Genomic DNA, 20,854 nt, shown 5'->3' on the forward strand with positions numbered 1-20,854 from the left:
TTAGTCCTCTTATACATCCATTACTACTGATATTTTCTGTTCAGTGTTGAGTGTGTCCGTGTGGCAGGAAGACTTCAAGCCGTAGCCAGTGTAAGGAAGGCTGTTGTCTGTTGGCCAGCGTCTGCTCACGGGAGGAAGCCGGGGATAGAGACTGGCTTGCCCACGTACAGTGACCCAACGTGGATCCCCGAGGAGTCTAATAGCTGGCCCATTACTCTATGGCTCTTCATCGTCTCCTCTACCTGTTCCTGCCTCGACGTCTGTGTGGTTGCTGCCAAATGTTGGGTTTGTTGACATGGTTGCTGGGGTTGTAGGGGTTGCTGTGATGGTTGCTGGGGGTGTAGGAGTTGCTGTGATGGTTGCTGGGAGTGTAGAAGTTGCTGTGATGGTTGCTGGGGGTGTAGGAGTTGCTGTGATGGTTGCTGGGGTTGTAGGAGTTGCTGTGATGGTTGCTGGGGTTGTAGGAGTTGCTGTGATGGTTGCTGGGGCTGTAGGAGTTGCTGTGATGGTTGCAGGGTTGCTGTGATGGTTGCTGGGGCTGTAGGAGTTGCTGTGATGGTTGCTGGGGTTGTAGGAGTTGCTGTGATGGTTGCTGGGGCTGTAGGAGTTGCTGTGATGGTTGCTGGGGTTGTAGGAGTTGCTGTGATGGTTGCTGGGGTTGTAGGAGTTGCTGTGATGGTTGCTGGGAGTGTTGGAGTTGCTGGGGCTGTAGGAGTTGCTGTGTTGGTTGCTGGGGGTGTTCACTTTTTGGCTGAGGCGTCTCCCTAATAGCATCCAACACTTCTTTCTTAGCTAGCGGGTTGTTACTTCCAAGGACCCTGTCGCAGTTGGCGGTATTCTGCTGTCGGCTGGGTCGAACACCACAAGTGAGGAGGCACTCATCCAGCGTGGAGAACCTGTTGTCGTTGCCCATACACCCACCATACACGAAACAGTCACAGGTTCTTGTCTCGGAGTCGTAGTGGAAGGAAGGGATGTAAGCGCGGCAGAACCCCGCCTCGGGAGGATCGAAGCAGTAGTCAGGAATCAGCGGAGGAGGTGGAACTTGTTGAGCTTCTTCAGCATCTTCAGGTACGACGGGGATCATCCCTTTAATAGCATCCAACACTTCTTTTTTCGCGAGTGGGTTACTGTTGCCAAGGACCTGGTCACACCTGTCCGTGTTTTCCTGCAGGGTGGGGTTGACGCCACAAGTCTCCATGCACTGAGCGAGGGTGGAGAACCTGTTGTCGTTGCCCATACACCCACCATACACGAAACAGTCACAGGTTCTTGTCTCGGAGTCGTAGTGGAAGGAAGGGATGTTAGCGCGGCAGATTCCCTTCTGTGGAGGATCGATACAGAAGTTAGGGACGCCTGGGATTACTCCTTGACCACTCACGACCACAACCACTGCTGCCATGTGTAGCAATATAGATCCCTTGCTCGCCATATCTACTCCCTGGTTTCAACTAGACTACAGAACCACGACAACTTCTACTATTCAGCGTATTTCCTGTTAGATCATCAGGTTTAGGAATTTGTCTCAGTGCTGCAGTTCACTCGTAAAGTTACAACACTTCAGAAATGTCACCCTGACTCAGCGAGATGTAGAGGAGTGTGGGTACGCGAGACGGCGTGCTGGTGTAGACTGGCTGTCGATGGTCCAGTCGGCGCCCGGGTAAATGTCAGCCAGGTTCAATTATGCTTCACTACTACCCAGTGACTGATCATCGCACTTTCCCATCACATTTTAACTTCCTCGACGATGAAATATTAAAATAAACCCCAGATAATGATTCTCTAAACTGTATCCAAATGACGATCACCATATTTTACAAGTGAGGCTAAAAGCAAAAAAAAAAAAAAAGATAGCCTGGACTCAGCGGCTGAGTCCAGGTATAGCGTAGGAAGATACTATAATTGGTCCTCCCTCAATAAGCTGCCCACAGCCTTGAACACGAGACAAAAGTGAACTTGTTTTGAGCAGCACCAGTTAAGAAAATATGTTACTGGAGGAAAAAGTTGGCTGTCTCATTCTAAATTGATTTGACCACTTGAGTTTGTGTATTTTATTTTACCGTTCACTTCCGCTGTCTGGTCCTTAACGTCCACTACACCAAGGCACCTTATTGGTCGGCCGTTAACCCACCTTCTAATCCTTGTTATCTTATTGGTTGGCCGATAACCCACCTTTCTAATGCTTGTTATCTTATTGGCTGGCCTTTGATCCATCTTTCTAGTCCTTGTTATCTTATTGGCTGGCCGATAACCCACCTTTCTACTCCTTGTTATCCTATTGGCTGGTCCTCAACGCCTGTGATTGGTATTTAACCCCCTATTAGCTGGTATTTGACCTCTCATTATCCTTTAACGTGACTGGCCAATCATAATTTCCAATCTTAGGTCAGTCATATATCTATATAAACTCAGGGTTATATATACAAACCCAGATATTCTATATAAATACTAAATCAGAATCGTATAAACAAGACCCGATTCTCAATATAAACATTCAGTGTTTATGTAACTAACGTGTGTGTGTGTGTGTGTGTGTGTGTGTGTGTGGAGGAGTCACTCAGGTACAGCCCGGAATGACCTTGCACAGGAGGTTTACCTTGTGTTTTACCTGAGGCCAGACACCAACTGAGGGTTTTACACTGTTTTATGTTTTTGTTACTGCTGACTCGTTGTTTAAGTGGTAGTTAAGTTTGTGGTTTATACAGTGTACCCTCATTTCTCCCTCTCACCCCCCCTACACCCTCACCTCCCCCCCACACCCTCACCTCTCCCCTCACCTCCCCCACACCCTCACCCCTCCCTCCCTCCCCCACCCCCTCACCTCCCCACACACCTCACCTCTCCCCACCTCCTCCCACCCTCCCCCCACCTCACCTCCCCACACCCCTCACCTCCCCCACTCCCTCACCTCCCCCCCACACACCCTCACCTCTCCCCCACACACTCTCAAAAAGTAGTTATATTCGGACCGTAATAGGATATAGACCTTGAATGTTGAAAATGAAGATCTTACATAAATAACTAGCGCGTTTGGGTGATAGATTCAGTACTAATCGTTCCATACCACACAGCTATCATACCTCACCACACAGCTATCGTACCTCACCACACAGCTATCGTACCTCACCACACAGCTATTGTACCACACCACACAGCTATCTGGCTCATAGGTTTATTTTAAATCTTATGTACGTCATTCATTGGCTCTTGAAACACCGCTACCCATGTGTCAGCGAATCAATTTGGCCGTGAGTCAGTTTGGCCGTGAGTTAGTTTGGCCGTGAGTTAGTTTGGCCGTGAGTTAATTTGGCCGTGAATCAGTTTGGCCGTAAGTCAGTTTGGCCGTAAGTCAGTTTGGCCGTAAGTCAGTTTGTAAACACTGATTGGGTGTATCGTGGTTGATGTTAGCTGACGGTGGTAGACTGGGAGTAGTTATGTACGATACTTCTGTGTGGTGAGGTACGATAGCTGTGTGGTGTGGTATGATAGCTGTGTGGTGAGGTATGATAGCTGTGTGGTGAGGTACGATAGCTGTGTGGTGTGGTACGATAGCTGTGTGGTGAGGTACGATAGCTGTGTGGTGTTGTATGATAGCTGTGTGGTGTTGTATGATAGCTGTGTGGTGTTGTATGATAGCTGTGTGGTGTGGTACAGGAATCAGCGGTGAGAGGTCAAACAGTATTGCATTATTGTGTAAAATTTTCTCCCGACAATCTTTCATATCACAAAGATCAAGACACGATTTAACATAACAGAACAACACCACTCATAATTACACCTACAAAACAGGTTTAGAACTTGTGCCGTTGTGTTACTGTTATCAGAGGTCAAAATAATCTCAGTGCCGTAGCTGGGATTCTGCGTCAAGCATTCCATCACGTTAGGATCGATCTAGACACGACTTCAAACATCATGGTAACATCCTGGTAACCTTGAGTAACATACAGATATATATATATGATTATTGTTTTTTTTTTTTTTTGGTCTATGTTGCAGAGGTCAAAGGTCATATATTGGAACCTCAGTGCAATAAGGAAACATGTGAGTTTGTCAGTGTTAGAAAGTTGTCTGTTATAATTCATGGTTGTGCTGTGAAGGTTTGTTTGAGAAAGCTTATTATTATTATTATTATTATTATTATTATTATTATTATTAACAAAATGAGTTAGAGGAAGTTTTACTCAGCTAAAGAAAATCATCGAACGTTAGGCAGCACAGAATACCTCAGCGAAAACATTACTCCTCAAAGGGTTAAAGTTTCGTGTTAAGACGTGACATTTACCAAACAGATGATAAAGTTACCTTAACCACGACACACTGACATTATCCATCACCTTTACTTCCATCTGTCTTAATGATGAAGATGGTACTAAACACCTTTTTCTTTATATTTAAATAATAATATATTTTTTTTTGGGGGGGAGGGAGATTGACCTTTCGTTTATTCGGGTTACTGGAGTATTTGGTGTGGGTGGGTTAGGTGGGGGGGGAGGGGTGGGTTAGGTGGGGGGTGGGTTAGGTAGGTGGGTGGGTGGGTAAGAGAGATACTGAACTTTTTGATGGGTGAACTTAGCACTTTTATTTATTTTTCTAACTGGGGTGGGTGGCGGTAACGTAGGTTTAGTGGGTGTAGTGGGTGGCGGTAACGTAGGTTTAGTGGGTGTAGTGGGTGGCGGTAACGTAGGTTTAGTGGGTGTAGTGGGTGGCGGTAACGTAGGTTTAGTGGGTGTAGTGGGTGTAGTGGGTGTACAGTATATGGTTAGACAATATCACACCAAAAGGACGAAATAATGTGACAACCTTACCGAGACAACAGGAGTCGTAGTGTTCATTCTGAAATTCATCGGTTACCACCCCCCCCCTCCCCCTGTGGACTGCTTTAATCAATCACAGGACTAATTTAATCAATCACCTAACTTAAGAATAATCAACAATCCATTTATTGATTATCAAGTGTATTTAGAATCTGTGTTGATGTGGTGGTAACCCTGACATTTTATATACCAGAAAGACGAGCCAGGTAGATCTGACTGACCACTTTCTCTCCAGGTGCAAGATCCAGGTCACTGCTTGAGTTACTGCCTCACTCTCTCACTCACTCTCACACTCTCGCTCTTATACTTACTGGAGACTGGCGGTGTGAGAGGCGAGCGGAAAGGTGATGGTCTGCAGAAATTCAAACTGAGAGACTTTAACTACGATACAATTGGTTCACTTACACTACGATACAACTAATTCACTTACACTACAATACAACTAATTCACTTACACTACAATACAACTAATTCACTTACACTACAATACAACTAATTCACTTACACTACGATACAATTAATTCACTTACACTATAATACAACTAATTCACTTACACTACGATACAACTAATTCACTTACACTACGATACAACTAATTCACTTACACTACGATACAATTAATTCACTTACACTATAATACAACTAATTCACTTACACTACGATACAACTAATTCACTTACACTACGATACAACTAATTCACTTACACTACGATACAACTAATTCACTTACACTACAATACAACTAGTTCACTTACACTACAATACAACTAATTCACTTACACTACAATACAACTAATTCACTTACACTACAATACAACTAATTCACTTTAACTACGATACAATTAATTCACTTACACTACAATACAATTAATTCACTTACACTACAATACAACTAATTCACTTACACTACAATACAACTAATTCACTTTAACTAACTCAATTACACTACGATTAATTCACTACACTACTATACAACTAATTCACTTACACTACAATACAACTAATTCACTTACACTACAATACAACTAATTCACTTACACTACGATACAACTAATTCACTTACACTACTACAACTAATTCACTACAATACAACTAATTCACTTACACTACAATACAATTAATTCACTTACACTACGATACAACTAATTCACTTACACTACGATACAACTAATTCACTTACACTACGATACAACTAATTCACTTACACTACAATACAACTAATTCACTTACACTACGATACAACTAATTCACTTACACTACAATACAACTAATTCACTTACACTACGATACAACTAATTCACTTACACTACAATACAACTAATTCACTTACACTACAATACAACTAATTCACTTACACTACAATACAACTAATTCACTTACACTACAATACAACTAATTCACTTACACTACAATACAACTAATTCACTTACACTACGATACATATATATAGATTCTCAAAACCTCGTACGTCAAAAAAAGAAAAATCCTCGTAAGTGTAAATATCAAAAGGTATGATTCACTTAAGCTACGGCATAAAGATAGTTTCTCAAAAGATCGTAAAGTTAGTTTTAAGTCATAGATACAACAACGCTCTGATATACTTCATTTAAGTTACGATAAAAAGTTGGATTCTCAAATGGTTCTTAAGTTGAAATTATCTCCTAACTGATATTAAGGGAATTTATTTTAATTACTTGAGTCAATAGATAATATCACTATCAAGAGAACGTGACCAACGAAATATCATATTAGAAATTACTCGTTAAATTCAATGTCAACCACAAGTGACCTTTGACGGTAGTAGTATCATATAACCTTGAGAAGCCAATTTTTTCGATATTTAACAATATAAGACAAAATTAATTACCTTTCTTGACCTGACTGATAGATAAGTTTCCCTTTTAAATTTCTGAGGGATATTTTTGCTCAACTCGGATTTAACGATATCAATGGTTAGTATATTTTTTTAACCATTGTTTTTAAATACGATAATTCCTTAATTTATATATACAAACGATGGAAAAAATCAATATATGTGTCTTTGTGTGTGTGGGGGAGGGTGGGGGAGGGGGAGTGTGGGCGCAACAGGGCGTGGCATGTATGTGGTGGTGGTGGGTAGTGCATACTATATCAGCTGGTTCCTGGTGCGACGTCATACTAAGCCGACCAATCCCTCGAAGGTGTTGTTGTGCCTCGCTGCTGCTCATAACAACAACAACAACAACAACAACAACAACAACAACAATAACTCCTACATCCTCTTTTAAAAACAACTGCCACACCCTCCTCCTCCTCTTCCTCCTCCTCCTCCTCTTCCACCTCTTGCTTCTCCTCCTCTTCCACTTCTTCCTCCTCCTCTTCCTCCTGTCTGTCTGTGTGTGTACGTTTATGTCACCCTGGTGTTTTGGCCATATTTAAGCCCCCTGTCAGCACCTGTCAGCTGAATATCTGTCTATTTCACTGTTCCTGTCAGCTGAATATCTGTCTATTTCACTGTTCCTGTCTCCCGCTAGTCATTGTCAACCCTTAGTCACTGTCACCTGTCCCTTGCTGTCAACCATCCATCTAGCCTTCAATCACTACCAACTGTCCCTCACTTTCACTGCCCACTTTTCCTCACTTTCACTGCCCCTGTAACGCAGATTTCCTTGGCACTGTTCTCTAAAAGCCTGTTTGTCACTGGTCACCTCTCCCCCACTGTATTAAGTCAGGTTTTTTACTCGGCGAAATTAGACCAGCATTAGATATCGTGACAGTGAAAGTGGTTTAAGTTTGTTGACGAGATCGACTTGAGGGATTTTTTTTTCTGGTATTGTGTTAAATTTTTTTTTAATGTGTAACAGAAACTAAAATTAACATTCAAGATGGGATAAAATGTTTAGAAAAAGGAGAAATGTTTATAAAAGTTTAAAAATATTGTTAAAAAAAGTTATAAGAGTATTGTAAACGATAGAATTTTTTCAAATGTTAAAATTATTGTCCCCCCCCCCAAAAAAAGTCTAAAATATTAATAAAAAAAAACATTAAAAACCGAAAAAAAACGAATGAAAAAAAATCTCCAGAAATAAAACTAAAAATTCTTTGTCCAAAATAGTCAATATGAGGGGTTTTTTTAAAGGCACAAAAGGGGTAACTTTAACCCTTTGTGTACAGGCCTCTGAGCTGAATAAAATCGTCTGGCATTAACCAAATAAAGTGGCGTCCCTGTAGTGAAGATCATACATACATACATACATACATACACAGACAGACAGACACATACACACAGGCACAGCAGACAGGTAACAAGTAGAGCGAGGTAACCCGACACAGGTGACCTCAATCTACTGTACAAGATCGACAAGCATCTGTTCGCCCACCTGCCCACCATTGTAAACCCACCTACCCACCCTGTAACCCACCAACACTCACTCATCCAGTTAGGTTAGGGTAGGTTAGGTTAGGTTACTTATGTTTATTCGTATATTTATTTTGCTTTATGATTATTTACGTGTGTGTGTGTGTGTGTGTGTGTGTGTGTGTGTGACGCATCTCAGTTATGGATGAAATGAGCCTAAATGTCATAGAAGAAAATCGTCTTGTTTTTCTCTGAACTTATCATTAAAAACAAAAACAAAATCAATATCTTATTATATCCTCTACTAATATTTTATGACTTAACAATTGCTAAACTAACCTAACTTTTGTTCGCCATCGTAAACCTTCGCACATTTCAGAGGGTCCGGTTGCTGTAGTCTGGTTCCCTGGTGTTAAGAGTTGAAAAGGTTCGATGCTTCGATGCTTTATATTAGGGCTTCGAAGATATGTCTTTGAGGTAGTCTAAAGTTTACATCATGGGGAAGAAACAAGAGAGTGTAGGGGCAAGTGGCAGTGGTATCATACTGATGTTTGTGCCTAGACGGTGTGGTTCCTGAGTCCTCCTCCGCCCTGAGCCTTGTCGTGACTGAAGATTGAGCAACTAGTGTGTACAACTCAGGGGATGTGAGCGTCTCTGAAGGTGTTGTGTGTGTGTGTGAAGGATGGCTGCCGTGTTGTTGGTGTTGGGGAGGACATCACGGCTCCAGACAGTGACGGTCATCGGTAACCATACCTCAGCAGCCGAGCTAAGTATCAAATTATTCACCTTTATTAAATTTTATTAGGTAATTGTTGATGTATTTTACTATTTGAACTATATTGGGCTGTTAGGTTGGGTTGTGTTTTGCCCACCAAGGTCAACATTAACAGGGTGGGAAGAGCTCATTTTGTAGTCACCAAACCTTCATCACCAACACTGTACACCATTTGTTACCCCGAATCGACTTTTTTTCCAATAATACTCGTCAAGTTGATGAATTTTTCGAAAACTTTCATTTAATATCGACATTTCTCAGTTGAAACGAGATTTACTGTCTGAAACAACTTAAAATAGTTCTGTTTCGACCATAAAGGAAAGTTTCGACATAGTGTATTTGACTCGCCAGTTAAAGTGATAAATAACTAAACAAACTCGACAGTTATGACCATCAATACACACTTGTCATCCCTACTGGCTATTTTTCCGTCTCAAACGACATCTTTTATTATTTTAGTCTAAACTCAGGGGCGGATCAAGGGGTCTTTGGGGTCCGGATCCCCTCTTTTCAACGGAAGATTCAAATACTTTTTCTTTAATGTAGTATTGTACTCAGGTGTTTTGTATAGTAAACAGTAATTACTATTGACTTCAGAATACCTCCTAATATAAATTGCTCATGGCTTACTAATGCCCTCCAAATGGCCTCCAAATGGCCTCCAAATGCCCATGATATTGGTGGGCTCGCTGTGCTTGCCCTGTTCCCCACCCACAACTTTTTGTACTCCCTCTTTTTTTTGACGTTCCTGGATCTGGCCTTGAAACTGCTATTAGATTTAAAGAAGCATTAATTGATCGAAGTGATCTTGTCTTTTTTAAATAAATAAATGTTCAATCCGGCCTTTGTTAACTTTAATATAAACAACGGAGCCTCACGTCAGGGGTTTTTATTACCAGGAATATCCGTTGAGTTGCTTTTGTCTTCAGTTTCATAGTACTTATTGTGTGCGTAAATCCCTTTTTGTATCGCTAAGTTGGTGTTTTGAACTTATTGGGTCTGTAAAGGATGAGATTCATATTGGAATCGAATCTAATATTATAGAGTTTGGATACGTTTCCGATTTCTTTCGAGTAGTATTGGATTCTTAGTGAACTGTATGTTGGTGTACTTATTGTTCCGACTCGAGGAGGACTGAAGATGAGGTTTGGGAGACAACGAAGAGAGAGAGGGAGAGAGGGAGAGAGAGAGAGAGAGAGATATTGAGATTATCTACCAAAACGTTAACTTTAGCTACACATCACTCGTGGACGTTCAACTAGTGACTGATGCAGTCTTGCCTGCTTTGTTAGCTTATATATCAAGGTCATGCGGTGCGTGGCAGACAGCCTAGACCAGTGGCGGTGGGTGCGTTATAACAGTGCCTTGGCGAAATTACTTACTCCTCATGAAGGCCGTGTGTGGGTGTCCTGTCATACCACTAGAACGCTCGTCGATTCGCATTAATAAATTTCAGTCGATTTTTTACGTTTATCATAAAACTCTTATGTCATTTGATTAATTCGTATATTTCATATGTACACGTAAAGATTAATGTACATTTTCTTTAAGGAATTATTAGCTTTTTGTATCAAATTAATCTACACCGCGAATATGCTGGAAAGCCAATTTTTTTAAAGTGAGACAGATTGTATGAGTATGGAAACACAGAAGAAGGCAGAACATTCCACAGTTTGGCTGTGTGAGGAAAGAAGGATCTACTATAACGGGTTATTCTAGTGTGACCGACATCCACAGAGAAACGGTGGGCACTGCGGGCAAGACGTGTGTTACGAGCCCACGGCCTTGCCGGAGGTACACAGGATGCCAAATCCACCGAACATTGCCTGTTAAAGTACCTGTAAAAGAGAGAGTGAAGCAACATTACGACAAGAGAAAGGGAACAAAGATAATCAACTACAGGAGGAAAGTTAATAAGACGAAATGTCTACGGGAATATCTCTCCCACTTATGACGAGATTATCCTCACGACCACAGGAAAGGGTTTTTATAGTCTTCTGTTTATAGTAGACAGGGACTAGAATTATGTGATGGGAGCCTGTGTACGTGTGGGGGTGGATGTGAGCTTTGGAATACTGATTAATGTTCATTTCTAGGAACGATGTGTGTTTTATTGTGCCCTTATGTGGTGTGTATATGTGTGTGCATACCTACGTGTGTGTGCATGCCTACGTGTGTGTGTGTATGTGTTGTGTGTACGCCTAAGTGTATATGTGTGTTGTGTGTATAATGTCTTTGCATGTCTAGGTGTGTCTCTGTGTGTGTGTGTGTGTGTGTAGTGTGTATAATATGTTTGCATGCCTGAGTGTATGTTTGGATGTCTACGTGTATGTGGTGTGTATGACTTGTTATCATACGCCAGAGCACTATACACAGAGCATACATATGTACATGACAATAATTATCTCTTTTATGATGGATATTTGTCAGAATCGCGTCTACGTTTTCTTAAAGATTAAATTTACTTCTTGAAATGGGGAACTACTTTAAATTTACATCTTGCTGGAGAAGACAAAGATGTCAAACTGAACACGAACACGTCTATTGAGGTGTTCGGGTAGCGAGGTGTTCGGATAGTGAGAGGGAAGACGATTAATTTAACCCCCCATAATGCTAGGAGCTGCCTGAAGGAGAGGTTCAAGACCCCAGACCTAACCTAACCTATCAAATGCTCTTGTTGCTTTCATTTCAATTCCAAACATACTTCGCTGGTACTGTTACTCGTATCATCGCTTAATTACGCAGAGGATTTATCGAGGTTATTGATTACATACAATAACTAAATCACCGACTTCACCTCCAACCTCGCCATATCCTGTACCGATTATCGACCTCAAACATGGAAAAATCATTTATCCATACCCAATAAATTAACTTACGTACACGCATCAATATTCATAATTTCTGGGAATATAATGTCTTAATATCCTCAGAGAATCACCTACCCTAACATATATCTACCGAGAGATGGAAATAAATCGTCTTAAAATAATCTCTGATCGCCTATTCCGTCCCTGTGTTGTACCTTGCATCTTGAACGGCCGGGTCTTACAGCGGGAAAAACCAAGCTGGTTCCTTTGTTCCGTGTGGGTGTCATGGAAGGGTATTTTCTCTGTAATATTGACCACTGACGTTAGCTTAGGATAGCGTTAGGTTAGGATAGCGTTAGGTTAGCGTTAGGTTAGAATAGCGTTGAGTTAGGTTAGTTTAACATAAGGGAGGGAGGGGTAGGAAGAGGTGGAAGGAAGGGGAAGAGGAAGAAAGAGGGGGAAGAGTATAGGGAGGGGGAGGGAGGGAGGAAACTTGGCACTGAGCATTACAGGTGTCAACAGTGCCACTCACAGAACCAGTTTATACCAGGTAGCAGTGGATCATTCTGGTGCCTTCCTCGTGGCCCGGTGAGGAAGGGGAGAGGAGGGAAGGCAGGGGAGAGGAGGGAAGGCAGGGAAGAGGAGGGAAGGAAGGGGAGAGGAGGAAGGGGAGAGGAGGGAAGGCAGGGAAGAGGAGGGAAGGAAGAGAGGAGGGAAGGCAGGGAAGAGGGGAGGGAAGAAGGGAGAGGAGGGAAGGCAGGGAAGAGGAGGGAAGGCAGGGGAAGAGGGGAGGGAAGGAAGGGAGAGGAGGGAAGGAAGGGGAGAGGGGGGAAGGAAGGGAGAGGAGGGAAGGTGGAGGAAGGGGAGAGGAGGGAAGGGGTGAAGGAAGGGAGAGGAGTGAAGGAAGGGGAGAGGAGGGAAGGGGTGGAGGAAGGAGAGGAGGGAAGGAGTGAAGGAAGGGAGAGGGGAGGGAAGGAGTGAAGGAAGGGGAGAGGAGGGAAGGTGGAGGAAGGGGAGAGGAGGAAGGGGTGGAGGAAGGGGGAGAGGAGGGAAGGGGTGGAGGAAGGGGGAGAGGAGGGAAGGAGTGAAGGAGGGAGAGGGAAGGAGAGAGGAAGATGGTGAGACAAGGAGACGTGTGTGTGTGTGTGTTTGTAGATTATTACAGGAAAAGTCTGAACAAATGTAACGGATGACTTCTCTCTCTGCGTTCTTCCTTTCCTGCGCTGTTAAGTCATCTAAATATGGACACAGGTGATGGCAGAGCACATGGCGTGAGAAAGGAAGGGGGGGGGGCAAGGTAGAGGGAGGGAGGAGAGGGAGGGAAGGAGAGTAGAGGGAGGGAAGGGAAGGGAAGAAGGGGGGAGAGGGAGGGAAGGAGAGTAGAGGGAGGTGATAAGGCAGGTAGGGGTTAGTAGGTGGTAGTGGCGTAGGAAACAGTGGCGTAGTAAGCAGACGGGTAGTGGCGCGTGTTTTGCTTCGGAAGGAAATACTATAGTTGCCATGACACAACGTAACGGGATTTCCACATCTGTTGGCTAGGTGGTGGTAGTGGTGTTGTTGGTAGTAGTAATAGTAGTAGTATTATAGTAGTAAATAGTGGTGATTATGATAGTAGTAATAGTAGCAATAATAGTAGAAGTAGGTAGTAGTAGTAGTAGTAGTAGTAGTAGTAGTGATGATATTGTACTTATCGTCATCGGAACAGCCTGACCTATTTCCCCAAATCAACACATAACATAGTTTCAACAGGACACCTGGATCCACCGTAATGAGGACGGATTACCTCAGATTCGGGGGTGCTGTTGTTAAGTGCTGTTGAATTTAACGTAGAATTGAGCTCCTGTTGTTAAGTGCTGTTGAATTTTAAGTAATGTCTTTTAGGTACTGTTAAGGTTGAAGTAAGTGCTGTTATCTCTGTATGTTGTCTTCGTTAAGTGCTGTTATCTCTGTATGCTGTCTTCGTTAAGTGCTGTTATCTCTGTATGCTGTCTTCTTTAAGTGCTGTTATCTCTGTATGCTGTCTTCTTTAAGTGCTGTTATCTCTGTGTGCTGTCTTCTTTAAGTGCTGTTATCTCTGTATGCTGTCTTCTTTAAGTGCTGTTATCTCTGTATGTTGTCTTCGTTAAGTGCTGTTATCTCTGTATGCTGTCTTCTTTAAGTGCTGTTATCTCTGTATGCTGTCTTCTTTAAGTGCTGTTATCTCTGTATGCTGTCTTCTTTAAGTGCTGTTATCTCTGTATGTTGTCTTCGTTAAGTGCTGTTATCTCTGTATGCTGTCTTCTTTAAGTGCTGTTATCTCTGTATGCTGTCTTCTTTAAATGCTGTTATCTCTGTATGCTGTCTTCTTTAAGTGCTGTTATCTCTGTATGTTGTCTTCGTTAAGTGCTGTTATCTCTGTATGCTGTCTTCTTTAAGTGCTGTTATCTCTGTATGCTGTCTTCTTTAAGTGCTGTTATCTCTGTATGCTGTCTTCTTTAAGTGCTGTTATCTCTGTATACTGTCTTCTTTAAGTGCTATTATCTCTGTATGCTGTCTTCTTTAAGTGCTGTTATCTCTGTATGCTGTCTTCTTTAAGTGCTGTTATCTCTGTATGCTGTCTTCTTTAAATACTGTTATCTCTGTATGCTGTCTTCTTTAAGTGCTGTTATCTCTGGATGCTGTCTTCTTTAAGTGCTGTTATCTCTGTATGCTGTCTTCTTTAAATGCTGTTATCTCTGTATGCTGTCTTCTTTAAATGCTGTTATCTCTGTATGCTGTCTTCTTTAAGTGCTGTTATCTCTGTATGCTGTCTTCTTTAAGTGCTGTTATCTCTGTATGTTGTCTTCGTTAAGTGCTGTTATCTCTGGATGCTGTCTTCTTTAAATGCTGTTATCTCTGTATGCTGTCTTCTTTAAGTGCTGTTATCTCTGTATGCTGTCTTCTTTAAGTGCTGTTATCTCTGTATGCTGTCTTCTTTAAGTGCTGTTATCTCTGTATGCTGTCTTCTTTAAGTGCTGTTATCTCTGTATGCTGTCTTCTTTAAGTGCTGTTATCTCTGTATGCTGTCTTCTTTAAGTGCTGTTATCTCTGTATGCTGTCTTCTTTAAGTGCTGTTATCTCTGTATGCTGTCTTCTTTAAATGCTGTTATCTCTGGATGCTGTCTTCTTTAAATGCTGTTATCTCTGGATGCTGTCTTCTTTAAATGCTGCTGTCTGTCTTTAAGCGTTGCTATCTCTGTATGCTGTCTTTTATGCTGTTATTCCTGGATGCTGTCTTCTTTATGCTGTTATCTCGGATGCTGTCTTCGTTAAATGCTGTTATTCCTGGATGTTGTCTTCTTTAAATGCTGTTATCTCTGGATGCTGTCTTTAAATGCTGTTATCTCTGGATGCTGTCTTCTTTAAATGCTGTTAAGTCTTCTTTAAATGCTGTTATCTCTGGATGTTGTCTTCGTTAAATGCTGTTATCTCTGGATGCTGTCTTCTTTAAGTGCTGTTATCTCTGGATGCTGTCTTCGTTAAATGCTGTTATCTCTGGATGCTGTCTTCTTTAAATGCTGTTATCTCTGGATGCTGTCTTCTTTAAATGCTGTTATCTCTGGATGCTGTCTTCTTTAAATGCTGTTATCTCTGGATGTTGTCTTCGTTAAATGCTGTTATCTCTGGATGCTGTCTAAATTGATCTTAGCCCTGTTTATGCTGTCTCTTCTCTTATAACTTTGTATTAATTAATGACAGATTTATTACTTGTTATTAATTTTCAATATTTTTCGTAATTAATGTATTTTTTATGAATGTATTTCGACGTATTATTAAATAAGGATTTTATTTCTTGTATATGGATGTTTGAAATACGCTATTAGTTATTCCTGTAAATAATACTAATAATAATAATAATAATGATATTTTAATACTAATGGTTTATAGAGACTACACATATATACTGTACATAAAAAAATATATTACATACGAGGTAACACCAAATCCCCTCAAAAAATAACTAGAAAGGAAATATTTACATCACATAAAAAAAAAATAATCAGGTTACAATGACACAACATAACGTGACGGGCTATCACTGTCTCCAAGTGGCGATTCTCGGGGACCTATAATGACAAATACATAATTCATTATGTCTCTAACACAGCCTGAGTATGTAATGTATGAATGACAGTCTTTATGTTATTGTTTTTACGTGATTAGTGACTTAGGTTGCCAGGTGGTAAGGTAAGGTATTGTTGGCACACCTGTTATAGGGCCTTAGTCTGGTGGTATATAGTTTTGGCACCGTCGACCGCCCTCAACACTGCTTACCTGGCACTCGTACATAACACACTCCCTCTCGTCCATTCTCCCTTCCCTTGTGTCGTGACGTTTTGAGTGGAGAATTTGCATTTTGACTCGAATATTTTCCAGTGTAGCGTTAAAAAAAAAATCTGTTTTGAGTAAGAAAGTTGCAATAAGCGTCAGGTAGAAACATTTGAGACGTGAAAACTTTCTGATGGAGAAGAGTTTACATGACCTCCCCACGGCAGCGTCCAGTGAGCGAGAGACGTCACCAGGTACCCTCACTCGCCTGAAACTCTTCACCAAGAAGCTTCGTGGCCTTACTCTCTCACCAGTGACCAGACAAGTGAGTTTTCCTAGTGTCAAGTTCACGAGTCAACGACCTGACCCGGGTATTCTCGTACGTTAAATCAAGCTTGTAATTGGCTATGTGAGAATGTATCTAATCTTCTCATTTAGTTCCTTGAGTACGATGACTTAGTCCCTTGATTACGATGACTTAGTCCCTTGAGTACGAAGACTTAGTCCCTTGAGTACGATGATTTAACCCCTTGAATACGATGATTTAACCCCTTGAATACGATGATTTAACCCATTGATCATGACGACTCAACGCCTAACCCCCAGGTAAAGTTAGGATGTGTGTCAGATAAACATAAATTGGGGAGTCTTCTGGGAGAGGTCTAAACAGTACGTGACTAGACATTACTTCCCTCGAGATAAAAAAAAATCCTGGTAAAGCTTATTAACATGATTGCTATTCCATTCTCGCCCGCCAAGACATGTAAAATACATCTTTCCTTGACGGCTAATGTACATAGGGAGTCCTTGATAATTTTCCTTGTTGTAGATCCCCCCCCCCCAACTCACTTGACCTACTACAATTATCCGCCCTAAGCTAACCTAACCCAACCCAAGTTAATGTAACTTAACTTAACCCATCTTAACCAAACCCATCCCAACCATAACCAACACAAACATCTAGGTATTTGTTGTTGGTTATTTTTAATTTGTTTTGATTATATTTGTGGGTAGAATGATTACTGGATATTGACAATAACATGCAATCGGGTCTTCACACACACACACACACACACACACACTCTCTCTCTCTCTCTCTCTCTCTCTCTTCTCACCTGTATGTCTCTTGACGCAGGTGGTGTGGTCGGTGTGTGTGGCAGGTGTCGCTGTGGCCTTGGGGGTAGTCCTCTCCTTCCCTGCTGTGGCCCTAGACTCCTGGGCGCAACACAAAGACGTTCTCCTCACCCAGAACCAAGCGGGATGGTTCGGTAAGTCTGTCATTCTCTTACTGTGCCGTTTAGTTGAGGTTAGGCATGTGTACCCTGTATACCTGCACTGTCTATGTATGCCGTATACATACCTGCACTGCCTATGTATGTTGTATAGCTGAAACATATTACTTGACCTCCTCTAAATATAACAGTATACCACTAGAGTAGATTTATAATACGTTTTCTCTTTTTTTTATCCCCAGCAAGCGTAGTCCACCTTATGTCTATCCCGGGTTCCATTTTGGGCGGGGTGTTGATGGACTCTCTGGGGCCGCGACGCCTCCTCTTACTACTCCTGCCGGGGTTGACAGCTTCCTGGCTCCTTATCCTCCTCACAACACATGACCCCATCTTGTTGATAGTAGTCCGCGCCCTACAGGTGAGGGGAAAACTGTTGTCACTCCTTCAGTACCACCTGCTGGAGTTATCGATCATACCGGTGGTGTTATAGGAGGCGAGCTATCATTTAGGGTCTCAGTGGCGTTGAAACGAACAGAAGATATTGTGTTGTAGGTTTCAAGACGACCTGAAGTTATCGTACTAGTGTTAAGGTGACATGAAGTTACCTTAGCTATTAGAGGGAATAAGATAACTCAAGTTGTCTTAGTAAGGGCGTTAATATGCACTCAGTGATGGTTTTAGTCACAGAAGTACAACAAAGAGAAGGTCAGGTGGAGCCACAAGACAGAAAACTGCCTCCTGTGATTTTGGGGTGAAAAATGGCTGGAGAATGCAGTGTGGTGTTATGAGTGGTGGTTTATATATAGACCACACGAACGCTCTTGACCTTTTAATAATTACAGAGAGACAGACAATAGGAAAGAGGCAGGTTTTTACGCATTCCAGAGTGGGTCAGTCATACTCGTGGATACACGACGCACTTCCTGTTTTAATGGCCACTGGGTCGTCTTTATGGCACTCCCAGTTCACCCAGCTGTAAATAGGTACCTAATTTGCATTCAGTGATGTGCCTCCTTCACCCAGGGTGTGTAGGAAAATAAAGGTTTTCATTAATGGGTGATGGATTTTTCTTTCATGTTAGGAAAATAGGAAATGTTTGCTTGTCAAAATATAGTAAAGTTATTGTATTTTATCCATGATGTACAAGGGATCAGATGTGCGTGTCCCTTATATATATGTAAAATGCACTTTATATGTGTGTTAAGTGATGTGATGTGTGGTTTTCAGGGTGTGTTAGGGGCGGGATGTGTCGTGTCTGTGTATGTATACCCGTGTGAGGTGAGCGAGGCACATCGACGCGGGGTGCTGGGTGCCCTGCCAGACACTGCCTTCTCTCTGGGCTTCCTACTGACCTACCTGCTGGGTGCCGTCACACATTGGTCCACACTGGTGCTGCTCGTCCCTCCCTGTGTCTTCCTCCCGTGTATCATCGCTGTAGCCCTCGTCCCTGAGTCACCCTCCTGGCTGTTACAACATGGAAAACATGAAGAAGCAAGAGCTGTGTTACTTCTTGCACGAGGACCTGACTGTGATATCGAAAATGAGCTCCTGACGGTGAAGATGAAGAAACTTGATAACAATGATTACGACGGGCCTGTAGGTTGTCCAAGGTTTCTAATAACACAGCCGAGATATTTATTGCCTGTCCTTACCGCCATTACGTTAATTATCCTCAAGGAATGTACTGGGCAGATAGTCATAGTATTGTCCGTGGTTCGTATTTTCAAGACAGCGAAAGCGGGAGTGTCGCCTTACTGGTGTTCTGTGCTGGTGTGCTGTGCGCGCGTCGTGGCCAACATGACCAGTTATCCTCTCCTGGTTCACTATCAGCGCCGCACCATCCTCTCCGTTGCTGCTGTTGTCGCTGGCTTCTCTATGATGCTCATTGCTTATTTCTTTTATTCATCAACATCTGGGTCTTGGCCAAACTGGGTGCCTGTAGTGTCTTTGCTGTTGTTCGTAGGGGCATACGGGTGTGGGGTAGGTCCTGTAGTTTGTCTCTTGGCTACGGAGATAATGCCTGGCGCTGTGAGGGGTCTGGGTAGTGGCTTGTCTTGCGCTGTCCTCTACATTATGCAGTTTGGTTTCATATTTTTAGCCACTAATGCAGACTCCAACCTCTACATATACTTCTGGGTTTATGCAGCTGGGTGTTTTATCCTCGCTGGCTTCACTTCACTCCTGCCAGAAACCCGAAATAAAAAACTAGAGCAATTGGAGCAGTTTTGGCAAGACGTGAGACTCCAACCACCAACACACACTCGCTGGTGTATGTGTCGTCCCGTGGCACACCAATACACCCTTGCGGAAGATAAAAACAACAATAATAATAATGAACACTTAATAGGTTCATATAAAAGCTACGTAATTGTATGAATCTAAAAAATAACTGTTAAATTGCGGTGCTCTCGAAAAGGCCGTTGCGAACAGTCATATTTTGTAAGCGACCTTCTTCAACACTGGTGAAGTTTTGAAGCCCTTGTAGGACTCTGAGCTTCACCAAGGTGTATACGGGTTCAGAAGATAATGTAAGGAATTAGGATGAAATATATCGGCAATTAGACAAAGAATGTTGATGACAGCATTCATTATTACTTGAGGCAGTGGTCAGGAGTGATGTACCTCTGAATGACGGACCACCCTACTCTGCCTATACGCACTGTCAGCATTTACTGATATTAAGCGTTGCTGACTGATCTTACCTAATTCCCTTTTCCTAGTCCAGTGGGAAGCTGTGACCAACAGTACTTGAAACTACTGTCTTACACTCTCAGGGCAATACCTAATGTTCACGTCTTAAACATTGATTTAGTTTTAATGAATCACTGACCTGGACATGATATGAGAAACTGCTGTCATGTGTGGATTAAGAATTAATAACCCTGAGCCGGCTATCATCTGTATGACCAATACCAGAGTCTATACAAGAGTTAGGAATAAGATCAACTGAAGATTAGACCATAGCTTATTTCACATTAAATTTAACTACTCTAACGCTAACCTAGCCTAATGTAAACGTAACCCAATCCTCTAGGTATCGTTGGGGTGTTTAATCATCAGGTGAAATAAACTGGGGGCAAATCATCAGGTTCTACAAAAATTAGCTTAGTTGGTCAGGTAGTGAGAGAAACTATATACAATACGAATCTTAAAAAATAGAGTAGTTTATCTGATGAATATTCCGTTTTCTTTTAAAGAGTTAAAAATATATATTTTGGTTGGGTAACTAAAGTAAACGCTTATTTTTCTTTATGGGCTTAAATTTGTTTATATTAGAGACATAAGTGTACCAATAGTTTGTATATATTTGTAAAATTTACGTAAAATACAAGTGATTTATATAATCCATAAAATAAAAGTAATTCCAATGACGTATATTGTTTTCTAAACCTGCTGTTTTACACACCCTACTGTCTTTATTCTATCATATTGATGGACTGTAGAGCCTCCTAAATTCTGTATTTTATATTTTTTATTTATGTTAAAGTTATCTATATACACAATAACAAACCAACAAGCCTAAAAATTATACAAATGATAACATCAATTCTAAGTATTTCTTGAGACTAAGATCTATCAAGATGGTTAGTTGTCATATA

The 20,854-nt window shown here is 41.8% G+C and overlaps 2 protein-coding genes across 2 annotated transcripts; one reads left to right on the top strand and one right to left on the bottom strand.

Annotated features, from left to right (window-relative positions):
* Nucleotides 1-238: 238 nt before the first annotated feature.
* Nucleotides 239-1,641, bottom strand: LOC121863105 (regulator of nonsense transcripts 1-like). The gene has a single exon (XM_042361604.1). The coding sequence runs from the start codon at nucleotides 1,430-1,432 to the stop codon at nucleotides 239-241; it is 1,194 nt and encodes a 397-aa protein (XP_042217538.1). The 5' UTR covers nucleotides 1,433-1,641.
* Nucleotides 1,642-15,664: 14,023 nt separating this feature from the next.
* On the top strand, nucleotides 15,665-20,626 carry LOC121863072 (facilitated trehalose transporter Tret1-like). Its single transcript, XM_042361570.1, has 4 exons — nucleotides 15,665-16,348; nucleotides 17,159-17,291; nucleotides 17,498-17,673; nucleotides 18,483-20,626. Exons 1-4 carry the CDS (start codon nucleotides 16,217-16,219, stop codon nucleotides 19,629-19,631), a joined length of 1,590 nt encoding a protein of 529 aa, XP_042217504.1. The 5' UTR covers nucleotides 15,665-16,216; the 3' UTR covers nucleotides 19,632-20,626.
* Nucleotides 20,627-20,854: the final 228 nt, after the last annotated feature.

Source organism: Homarus americanus, unplaced genomic scaffold (genome assembly GCF_018991925.1).
Source record: "Homarus americanus isolate GMGI-L3 unplaced genomic scaffold, GMGI_Hamer_2.0 scaffold54679, whole genome shotgun sequence".
In the NCBI taxonomy this organism is placed as follows: domain Eukaryota; kingdom Metazoa; phylum Arthropoda; class Malacostraca; order Decapoda; family Nephropidae; genus Homarus; species Homarus americanus.